This window comes from Anastrepha ludens, chromosome 4 (genome assembly GCF_028408465.1).
Source record: "Anastrepha ludens isolate Willacy chromosome 4, idAnaLude1.1, whole genome shotgun sequence".
NCBI classification, from domain to species: domain Eukaryota; kingdom Metazoa; phylum Arthropoda; class Insecta; order Diptera; family Tephritidae; genus Anastrepha; species Anastrepha ludens.
In genome coordinates, this window is record NC_071500.1 from 44,074,178 (window position 1) to 44,086,461 (window position 12,284).

At 35.6% G+C, this 12,284-nt stretch overlaps 2 protein-coding genes across 4 annotated transcripts in view; one reads left to right on the forward strand and one right to left on the reverse strand.

The window, feature by feature from the left end:
- The window catches only part of LOC128862121 (anion exchange protein 3), a 203,188-nt gene that overhangs the window by 114,842 nt on the left and 76,062 nt on the right, over nucleotides 1-12,284 (forward strand). The window lies entirely within an intron of this gene.
- Nucleotides 7,564-8,314, reverse strand: LOC128862122 (uncharacterized). Its single transcript, XM_054100574.1, has 2 exons — nucleotides 8,198-8,314; nucleotides 7,564-8,139 (listed from the first exon to the last, which is right to left on the reverse strand). The coding sequence occupies exons 1-2, from the start codon at nucleotides 8,217-8,219 to the stop codon at nucleotides 7,718-7,720; spliced, it is 444 nt and encodes a 147-aa protein (XP_053956549.1). The 5' UTR covers nucleotides 8,220-8,314; the 3' UTR covers nucleotides 7,564-7,717.

Consider the following 12,284-nt stretch of genomic DNA (forward strand, 5'->3'; position numbering starts at 1 on the left):
GAATTCGATATCAGATTTCAGAAATTCAATATGGCGGATCCAATATGGTGGACATATTTTTTCAAAATTCATTAGATCATCAGATCCGCTTGAAACTTTTCACTCGGGGGTTTTGGAGGTCGCTGATTACGAATCTGTTGTGAGATTAAAAACAATCAAAATAGCTGATCCAATATGGCGGACAAATTTAAAAAAATGCATCGGATTCTTTCTAAACTCGTTACTTAGGGGTTTTTGGTGTTGCTAATTGCGAATCCAACATGGTTTTCCAAACTCAAAATTCATCGGACTCGTTTGAAATTTTTTAGAAAAATTTACGTTTTTCAAGTTTTTATATTTTATTTCTGCGATTTGCATTAACTTTTTCTTATTTATTTGTATATAAAAAAATGTTTTTCACTGCTTCTGTGATTTGATTGATGCTGTGATCTATGCTGAAGAAAATAAGCCAAACCGGATTGAAAAATATTAATATTTAAACAAGTTACAAGGGTTTTTAGAAGTTTAAACTTTAACTGCTGTTTTCTCGAAAACTTGTTTTCGCACGTAAGGTACCTTTTCGTAGACCAGGTCACATATCTTAAACATCTTTTTGATAAGAAAATAATCTATACTATAAAGATGAATGTCTGTACGTTGTCCGCGCATCACTACAAAACGACAACACCAAATGGCGTAAAAATTTGTATACATTCATATTTTCACCCAATGAAGGTTATAGGCATATTTTTATAATGCAATTCCCTTCCCACAGCCCCCACGTCGCGCCACCACTCTCATTCGTCACTAATAATCGAATATTTAGTTAAATTTAATCTAAAAAATTTTAGTTTTTCCTATTTCCCACTATTTATAGCACACTCTAGACTTCATAATCCGCATAAGCTGTTCAACTATGACCCAAATGCAAAGTTCAAAAACGGTTTGAGATAGAAAATTAATAAAAATAATTTTGCTTGATGTTTTTCTGACTGGTTGTTTTAATTTTATTCAACGAGGCATATCAACGGATGCCGGGTATTGTAATATTATGGTTATTAATAAAAAAATAATTTCTAAGAAGTCTATGCGTTAATAGAAAAATTTGTTTCTATTAATTCGTGTTTCATGCCCTGACTTCCAAATCGTAGTCACGCACCAACTCATTCCGCTGCGTATGTACCAGCTAGTCGGAGCGAGCTTTGCTTTTCGGAGTTATTTCTGCCCTAGTGATTTAAGGTAAATACTTCATATAGGTATTAGAAAACAGTTAATACGTTGAAACTGATTTAATATGTATAATAGCGTTATATAGTGGTATAAGTGTTGAAAATTCAAATCCTCTTAAAGACATCTTGTCGCCAGACTAGCGCAAAGGCTTAAGAGTAAATTTCCGTCTGTCCGTCCATCAGATATTTCAGCCTATAACTCTCATTGTCTATGAGTACTGTATATGATTCCAAAAATTAACAGCCAGTTAAAATTTAGTTCGATTTTAGTAACTTGCTGACTTTTGTCAGTTTGCGAAAAAGTGCATCCCAATTTGGTCAGACATCTAAGAAAGCACGTACAATAAATATTGTAAATATAAATATATACTCGTATATTTGTAAAACTTTTTATGTACTTTATAAAGACCTAGAACATATTTTTTATCACTTCAATAATAGAGTAAAAGGAAATCCAAAAAATACCATGATTTTTCGAATTTTAAAGTTATTTAACCCCGATAGTCTGTTCAAAGTTCTCTAGTCTGTAATTTCGTTTGTATCCCATCAAATTTTTGAATTTCTTCTAGAAGAAATTTTATATTTTTTTTCAACGAACGGAAGCGTGTACCAGACAAATTCATTAGCAGAATACCATGTTTGCCATACTACAATAACTTTAGATCGTGCCTTGTCTCTAACATCGTTAATTTTAGTGGGTATCTAATCCAAGTTATGGCTTATTCTGAGCCAAATAAGTTTATTTCTAAGGTAATACGTAATGGATTTGATGAAAATTTGACATTCATCGAATGTTTTGGGATTATCTTAGCTTATTCACTTTTTTATACCCCTTCGGAAACCGATGAAACTGATTTAAAAATATGAAAAAATGGAAGAAAAAGACTGCAGTGCCTTTTTTCGTAAAAAGTTGAAGAGAAGCCTAGTTTGCCTATTAAGAAGTTTCCCACCAAGAGATTTGGTGGCTCCTAAAACACTTAGGCTAAAGGCCCATTGAATTTAGAGCTCTGCAAAGAGGGTAGATAGTCCAGTAGGGAAGGAGAAAAGTATCAGAGAAAGAGATGGGAAAGAATAGAGACAGAGATAAATAAAAATTTTCCAGATTCTCTGGTTACAGATTTACATTCTCCAGTTTTAGAGAACGAATATTACTCATTCTCATGAAATGGGAACCTAAAACTCGTAGCTTTGCTCTAGCAAAGGCAGAACACTCACAGAGAAAGTGATCAGTGCTATGCGTCTCCTGCAAGCAAGACAGGCACATCGGATCCTCAACGATTCAATGGTGGTCATATGCTGACCCCATGGGTTGCGTCCTGTAATAATACCAAGCATCAACCGAACGTCTTTCCTTCCAAGTTTTAGTAGAAGTTTGACAGTTTTCTGTTCGGGCTTGTCACAAAACACTTTCCAGTCCGGCTCTTTATAAAAATTACATACATAATCGCTGATCCAATTCATGATTCCTGCGGAACTGATTCCGATTATTAGCTCTGGTTCTTGTGGGGAACCGTTGATCCATAGTTGGCCAATTCATCGGTAATCTCGTTTCCTTGAACGCCGAAGTATCCGAGAACCCGTATAAGTACAAGCCTGTTCTGTCTTGCGATAGAATTAAGCTTTTTCTTACAGTTTTGAACAATCTTTGAGGTTTGCTTAGCACTCTCCAGGACATTCAGTGCAGCCTGACTGTCCCTGAAAACTTCAATCTATATCCTGCTTTATTTCCCCGCGATTATTTATTTCCCCCATAGCATAGTGATACTATTAAGCTTAGCATGTGACAGTTCATTTAGCACTAGAGGTAATTGTTGACCACAGTATTTTGACAACTTCACTTGGAGGCATCTATTATTTACTACCTTGAGATAATATGAGTGTTAAGTACATAGTTCACGAGGATACCCGTAGTTTATCGACTCGGTGTTTAAGCGGAAGTTTGATGTCGAGCAGCGTAAGTTTATAAGTCTTGCACTTCCTTTCAGCCTAACAATGGTTTAGGAAGTCATGCCCTTTCTTGTGTGAACTAATTAGCTACATCGGCTATATATGAGACTTCATGCCTACCACTAAGTTTCTTAGCTGGTTTGGAATTTTATTAACGTTGATTGAATGTAAATAGCTTAAATGTAAATATAATCTCCGGTTTCATCCACTACCACTGTTGCGGCTTTGCTAGTGTTCGTCAGTTAAGCTTAAAACTTGCTGCTGTACTTAAAAAAACGAAAATAATGGATATCATAAAATACAATACCTGGAATAGAAGAGTCGCAGTAGAATACCCACCGCCATCATATCTAACCTCAACCAGATACGATCAATTAATCCCTCTAACTTACATTAATTTAATTAACTTCATTAAATTCGAAAAAATTACGTCATTTTCCAATATGTTCTTCACCTGGAATCAACTGCCTAAGAATACACTACTCGTACATCACTCGGTAGAGGGTTTGTGCGAATTTGCGTACCTTTTGGCTTCGACAAAAAAAAACTCAAGACAGATGAATAGGAAGGTACTTCGCAAAATGAATAAGAAAGTAGTACGAAATTGGTGAAATGAGACTAGTTTTGAACCAGAAATTTATTTTGCTAGTGAGAAATTTCTGTACAGTTACATTAATACCACTTCTCGTTACACACATATGCATGTCGGTAGATGTATTTGTATATTCGTATGTGTGTTTTAGTTATTGGTTTTAACGCCTACACAAACGGAATACAGTTATTGTTTGGTAAATTCAATTAGAAAGCTTAGTCTACAGGTTTCTGCAGAAATGTGATAGTATTATTGATATACAAGTATTGTTGTTGCGTTTTGCTGAGCTCACTTGTTTTGTAAACTTCCAATTGTATATACTTGGAACTGCTGTAGCTTATTTTTTATTTATTTCGGTCTTATTTGTATTTATATTTATTTCTGGTTTTATTTATATTTATTTTTATTTTTATTTATATATATTTTTATTTATATTTATTTTCATTCATATTTATTCTTAACTCTAAGCTCAATAGTTTGCGAAATAAACAGAAAAGAATAGAGATAAAAATATTCAAATGTAATGCAATTTTCCACCAACTGGCTCTATTTGCACAGTTAATCATATCTGTATAAGCAAATATGTACAGATATACCTGGTTTGAACAAAATTACGTTACCGTTTCCAACTTCCGCGGTGGATATACTGTACATATTTTTTGGGCATAACGTTTGAAAAAAAACAAACTCACAAAATTGTTATTAAGTAGTATTTGAAAAACAATTACAAATTACCATGCGTGTACACTCTCGATCTCGTTTGTCTATGTATATTGTACATATGTATGTCTAATCATACATATTTATATTTGTATTAACAAAATTTACCTACCCAGGGGCCAATGGCATAAAAATGTGGACGAAGACAGAATACCAAATGATAAGGCTGAAAAGGGCAGCTCCATTTGTGACAGCAAACTTCAAATTAACACTAACAAATTTAAGCCAAAACGTGAATATTATTATGAGTAACCGAAGAGTAAGCGCCACATGTGAGCGGCAGAAACGTGAGCAGAATTTTGTATTTCGTTATGATGCTCCACACGGTATAAAAATGGCGGATGTACACTAAATTTTTCCAGGAAGGTCTCAATCTTTTCGAGTTATCGAACGCCAATTCGAAAAATGTAGTTTTGAGAAAAACGCGTCTAAAGTCGGCAACGTAACTATACCTCTCCCAGCGCTCAAAAGCAAGGAATAGAGTCGTCACGGTTTACGATCTATAATATAAGAAATAATTAAATTTTTTTTTTCGAAATTTTACAAGTATCTGTGCCCTTAAAAAACAAAAAGTAGTCTTTCGTTCATGTTGAAATACTTACTACATATAGGAGTCATTTTATTTTATCTATTAGGCATATTTTGATACTAGGTTGTTCAATAAGTTTTGCGGTTCGATAAGTAGGTAGCTGAAATGGTTGAAGTGCCAGTCTGGCACTCCTCAAGTAGCACTAAAGCGCCGTGTTGATACCACTATGAGACCTCCAACAGGCAGATATCTACAGCCAGCCAGAGCTGTAGATGTAATGGAGAAGATTGATGGAATTTAAGTTGTTACACTGCCTCAGGCTGCCGAAGAAAGGAGCGCCGAGTGACCTTAATCGTCTAGCTATCAAACTCGGGCATTTACTGAGAAAATGCTCAACAGTCTCCTTCTCTGAGTCCTTCGTATATCGTATTGGGGCCAAAGGATTTTCGAAATAGCACATGAAGAAATTGAGCTCCATCTTTTCTACGCTTTCCTGAGAAATAATTGGTGCAGTTCCCCTTTAACAACTACCAGGGGAATGCCGATGACCGGGTAGGAGGTCTCTGGGGCCAATTCAGTCCCCTTCCAGGCAAGCTCATCAGCAATTTCATTTTCCTCTAAGTTCCTATGCCCTGGAACCCAGTTCAGAGAAATGTTACTTGCACACCCAAGATATTTGATCTCCTCCTTACAGGAGTTTACTAATTTCGTTCTGCACCATGGCATCGTCAGAGCCTTGATCGCGGCTTGACTATCGGAGAAAATGTTAATATCTCCCTCGCTCCAAGCAATTTGCATGCCTGCAGGATCGAGGAACGTCTTCAAGACTTGTACGACTAGGTTTTAATTCAGCAACCCATCTTTTAGCTGTACTTAAAAATGGCGAAAAGTCCTTGTACACTTGTAACATTCGTTCGTAAACTTCCTTTGCTTTTAGACCTTCTTCTAATCTCAATACAGAACTAAGCTAAAGTAACAGCAAAGCCTGTCCGTACCACTTAAATATATTTGGTGTTTCGCTACTTCAGCATAATTAATAAAAGCTATTATTTTGGTCATAATCAATGGTGTTAGTTTCGTCTTTCCGAGAATAAATTTAGCATTTCGCAATTTTTTATGCACAAGCCTCGAATTTTATGTAGTTCTACAGTGCGTTAAATAACTATAGCCTGTGACTCACCGACAAGTTTTGACAATTTTTTTGTTTCTTTTGTAATGTAAAATTTTGTTTGAGAAAACATAGTTCATTCGAAAAACCAAATATAACTCAAAGTTGTAAACTTTGTGGAAATTAAAACGAAAAGTGAAACAAATTGTGAAAAATTTCAAACGTTTTAATCTGAGTTTTTAGAAAGATTTCAAGTAGGTAGTTAATGTTTTTTTTTGTTTTTTTTTTGCTGACTTTTCTTCCATATAAAAGAGAAAATAAAAAAAACCGCCTCCAAACAAAAGAATTTGAAAAGTATGTATAAAATGTGATAACTATTTATCCACACCTTTGGTTATGTTAATAAGTATTTGGAAAGCAAACAAAGCCACCAAAAAGCCAGTTAATCCCGAAAGCAAGAGCTTTTGAATTAGCAAAAAAACAAAACATAGAAACAAAAACCTATATTTTATAATCTTTGCCACATACAACCACCCAAAATCGGATGAACAAATGCGGAGAAAAATGCGAAAGTAGAAAAAAACGAATTAAGTCAGATAAATAGACCAAACTAGGGGAAAAAAATACTAGTCTACAACAAGAATTTTCTGACTCAAATCGAACTAGTGCAAAAAAGGGCAGATTATAAGACGATTTATGCATGCCGAATTTTTAATTAGCTTTTATTTGTTTATGTTGCAAGTCATTAAAACGAGTACACATTCAATTATAGACAAGGTGGCGCAAAACTAATCACCCTATCGGAAGATTTATAATTTTTGCAATTTTTCACACTTGTGAAGTAGACAGCTGCAGCATGCATAAAGGTCAAAATAAAAATTTCCATCTCGAAAAATCACTTTCATAGTAAAAAAAAATATTTAAAAACAAAATTGGATGATTAATTTGGTGCCACCTTATATGAGGGATGAAATTGAACATTGCATCGCCTCGCCAGTAAAGGCATATTTTATATTATTGGTAAAGATAAACAAGAATATTATTTATTGTGCTTGAAATCGTCTACTTTTACATGTAATGAAAAATTCTTTTATTTAATTTTTGAAATCATACCAATTTGGAAACATTGATTTATTTATTTTTCATTCCTATCAATACTTAGAACCGTAAGGCTAACATTAGAGTAACTGCGGGTATTGTGGTATACCCATTTTATTTTCGTCTATAAAATCGTTAAATTTTATTTGATTTGAATGAAAATTTATCAATAATATGCTACCGTTATTAAGTTCAAATAAACCTAGCTTCAAAAGCCTTAGAGCCGCGAGTTTCAGAAATATTTAAGAAAGTACTGCAAAAGACGGAAACAAGCCCTTGAAGAAATTGGTATACCTTGTTCTGGTAATGTGGTATAGTATACCACATTACCCGCATATGATGCTTTTAATAATAAGTCAGTTACTTTTGATTGATAACTAAAATTTTATTGCGAACCATTTAAAAAAGGAATATGAACTGAATTAAAACATATTGAACAAAAATATTTTAAGCTTCAATTGACAAAAAACGCAACAATAAAATTCATAGCACTTGTAAGAGTATTACTTACAATATTACTTACAAGAATCGCAAAGAAAAATAGCACTTCGATTGGGAATACACTTTTCGTGGGCCCAAATTTGTTCGCATTGCAGACAAGAGGTCCAAGGCTTCATTATTATATCCTGCCCATAAATTTTGCCACAGTAGTTGCAAGACGATTCTTTTGTTGGTGGAACATCTGGAAACTCCTCTTCACTGTCACTTGAATGCGAGTCAACAAACGATTTGGTAGAAATATTTTTTTTATTAGAGGGTTTTGGGGATGGATTAATGTTAATGCTTTCAATGCTCTGTAACAAATTACACTTATAAGGCGAAGTTGTTAAAACAGTTGCCTTTGTTTTCCGGCCTTTCCGATTAGGTGGTGGATCTCGTAGCTTTGGTGGTGGAGATATTTCCCAGGGAGTAACGAGTCTTCGGCTTGTGCTTGCTTCTATAAACAAATTAAATAGCGTTCCTAAAATTTCCATAGATTTTATTTCGAAACTTACGAATTTCAGGCTCAATTTCCATGGCTGATGCGCTTGGGGTTTCTTCTGTCGTTGAATTTATGGTTTCAACTGGATCCTCTGAGAAGACAATATATCTAGCAAGATTTTTTATATTTAAAACTGAATTGTACCTGATGATGATGAGTTCCCAGCTATAAAATCTGCATCTGAGAAAATATGTTTATCAAACGGATAAATTCCCGTGGCTTTAAAACCATTTATTGCAATTTGTCCAGTTTGAACCCTCAAATAAGCCTTAGTAAATAGTCCTGCGATATCAAAATGTGTAACTTTTCTGCCCTGTTCACGCATAAATCGTCTTATTTCGTCATTATAGTACTTCTTAAAAGGTCCTATAAAAGCCTGATCCAACGGTTGAAGTTTGTGTGTTGAATGGGGCACAAAGAAAGTATAGTCACATTGTGTTCGCGAGCTAGATCAATAACTTCTATATTGCGTGTGTGGCTATAATGCCCATCTAATATAAGAAGCAGAGGTTCAGACGGAGATGGTTTCGTTACGCTTAAAAAATGCCTGAACCATGGCACGCCGAGCTTGAGCCAGGGGGAGCGTCTTTCATTAGAAGAGGGTTATGGTTTTTTCGTGGAAGGATGAAAAATGGTGGTACGAAACCACCTCCTGCGCTCATGCAAGTGATGACTGTAACAAGCGATCCTCGCTCAGCTGAAGTCATTGTTCCAATCTGTTTTTTTCCTTTCCGAGCGATTATTTGTGCCTGTTGCGAAGGAACTACTGATATTCCGGTTTCGTCAACGTTCCAGATACGAGAAGGCGGAAAATTATGTTTTGCGTTTTCTTCTTCCAGCAATTTGAAAAATATATCAACATTTTCTCGAGAAAAACCACGTGCACGGTCGACGCTTGTTCCAGTTGGCTTTCGAAAACTCAGAACATTTCGGTGTCGGTTACAGAAGCCTTTTAGCCAATCCTTGCCAGTGCACTCTTTAATAACGGAGAACTTATTGGGAATGTTGTTTTTTGTGGCAATTTGATAACACAATGACCGCACGTCTGCGCGTGTCAGTCCCCAGTACCTTGACTCCATTTCTAGTAAATATTTAACTAAGTCATTCTCAATTTCCGCTGTTAAAATCGGAGCCCGGCCAAGTTTAGTTGTCAACAGCTCCTCGATGGATTTCTCGCTTCTTGCCATGCGCTGCAGAGTGGTATGGGGGACACTAAATGTCTTGGAAGCCAAGAGAATACCCATTTCACCTTTTCTAACCGCTTGGATAGCTTTTTTCATATCCTCTGCTTTCCATTTTGGTATTTCACCTTTCTTCGGCATTTTTTTGATCGAGAGGGTAATATGGTACACTATACCACTTTAGCCGCCTTTACCTATCCCACAATAGCCGCATTAGAGTTTGAACAAATTAATTTTGAATAATTAAATATCGACCAAATATACAAAAATATTGCTTATATGCTTCACTAGTATTAAACTCACTTATTACTTCCCGATGGATAAATGCAGTTTAAAGCACAGGATTTTAATTTGCCAGAAATTTTCCACTGAGCACAAAAAAATGTCAACCACACGACCACGCGATTTTTTTACAACTGACTCATTGTATGCCTTGCAAAACAGAAATCAAATCACGCGTTCTTAAGATTCTGAGAATGCCGAAATATCTAACTTGGTCCCGTTATTTCCACGACTTTAGTTTTCGAATAAAGCTGCTATACCACATTACCCGCCTATACCACAATACCCGCAGTTACCCTATTGGCAAATCTCAGGCTGTTAAATAAAATTGTGTAATATTTATTTTTATTTATCCTTTTCATCTCAAATGTGTGGCTTTGGTACATAATAGGACTAGTATTTTTTGGACCAGTATGAGACTGGTGTATTTCTGGTCGAAATCTGACAATTTATATATCGTAATGCTAAAACTAGCGGTTACTTGTATGGAGAGACAGTTTATATGACAGTTACTTGACTAGTAGCAACTACTATTCATACCAGTTGTGAAGTAGTTTGCAACTAGCTCATTTGACTATAGATTAGTTACCTATCACTTTCCCATACATCCCAACAAATATTCATAACTAAAAATAAACACATGCACACATGCACAAAAAACATACATTCATTTGTACAATACAATCATATGCATATCTACCCGCTGAAAACACCTGGCCGCTGGGCTGCAGTATCTGCAAAGATACATGCACATATACTTATTCGGACATACACACCAACACATTTTTTTCCAAACAACAAAAATGTTTCAACGCATACCTGCGCAAGTATTTGCGCTACGCAGTGCACACATACATATATGTGGCCTTGATTGGCCTTGACCGCGCTCATAACTGAACTTTAAGCGCCTGCTAAATCGTCACCCCAATTCACCCCCTTACGAAAATTGACGTATGCTCAACTATACAACGAGCATTGCAAGGCTCAGTTGCAGGAACACTGTTGTTGGTACTCTGCTCGCTATCTCATTTATGCATTGTGGTTGTTGACGCCTTTAAGCCGTTTATGCTGGAACTAAAAGCATGCTATTCGCCGTGAGAGCGAGTTAGAGAGCGTGCAAAGAGAGCAAAATGATAAAAGATTAAAGTCAAACCAGGAAAAATTGTGTGGTTGCTTCCCATATCATTCCACCTGTTGGTTGATCCAACAGGGCGTATGAGGAACGTGCATGCTACCCGTACGTGAATACATACGTACAAATTGTAAAAAGGCTTCATGTTCCTGGGTGGGCCGCACATTTTCCCGCGTAAGTTGATGCTTTAGAAGTAATGCGACTATGCGTTTAGATTCCTGGACTACATTTGCACAAAAATATTACCTTGAAGAAGGATAACTTCCGCGCTGCAAATGCTCAGTTTTCTAGGAAAATATGGGTTGCAACTAAAGGCAAAAACGAATACATACTCACGTGAGGTAAAATTTCAGGAAATATGGAAAGATTCAGAAGAATGTATGAAATTTTTAAATTTTTTGAGTTGATGATTCAGATTTTTTATTTAAAATATCTAAAATATGAGAGGTTTAGTAATTAAATATTTTGAAATTTCCATGTTTTTCTAATAAAAATATATTTTTGTCACATAAGAAAATATGTTTAGCAGAAGTTTGTTTTGAATTTGCATTGCACTTTATATATTGTATTTCAAAATAATTTAGGCTCCTGAGGCACACTAAATGCGTTGATATTATTTATATGACTACTTCAAACGTATTGGCATACGCAGGTATTGCAGATTGGTTCGTTTGCTTTCTTTTGTTTTTGTGTGAGTTCTCAAATCACTTTGAAGAGAAATCGGCTCTTGAAATAATTTTGCAGCACAAAAAATAAAGTGGCCAGATGTAGTGAAAATGCAGAAAATAGAGACAATTCCACTTTATGCTCATTAAATCTGCGTATACACGTATGATGCTATTCTTTTAGATGTAAAAAATATGGTTTAGTAGAAGTCAGATTAAAAGCTTAAATGCTTATATTATTAGGTATGGGAGTAACCCGTCAAGCAATAAAGTTTGAAATTGCAAGCAGTGATTCTGCAATGTTTTTGAAGCGAAAATGTATTTATTTTACATGGCAGCAAAGCTGAAAGCTGAAAGCTCTATTTGTCGCAACTAAGCTGAGATAAAAACTTTGGGTCCGCTGCGATTAACTCATGAGGCATATCTTCGAGATCACATCTTTAGTCTATCTCGAATTCGGGATAAATGCAGTATACGGATTATTTGCTCACAAAATGCAATAAAAAGCTTCTGAAGGGAATTCTAGTGAGGGTCTAGACTATGAGGCTAAAAATCTGCCATTTTTGGGGCACCACATTATGTTATCGTTAGGATCTGTAGAGACGAAAGACGGATGTAAGAAAATTCGGTTTAAACATTCCAATAAGAATGTTCCGCATTTCGTAGAACGCACTTCCATTCTTTTGGGGATCTGAATGGATTATGCAAAGTCCCAGTGGAATATCCGATTATATTTAGTAGTAGATTAGTAAGGCTTCGGTTACGGTGGTTGCTAGTTTCCATAAGTATGTAGAGAGGTCCCACTTAGGTCTGGTAGTCCACATAGCTTGCCTTAAAGAC

Bases quoted from the DNA above. Each gene is read 5' to 3' on its own strand.
- LOC128862122 (XM_054100574.1), bottom strand. From the start codon at position 8,219: ATGGAAATTGAGCCTGAAATTC. The intron at 8,140-8,197 runs GTAAGTTTCGAA...ATTTGTTTATAG, and splicing joins GGAAATTGAGCCTGAAATTC to AAGCAAGCACAAGCCGAAGA.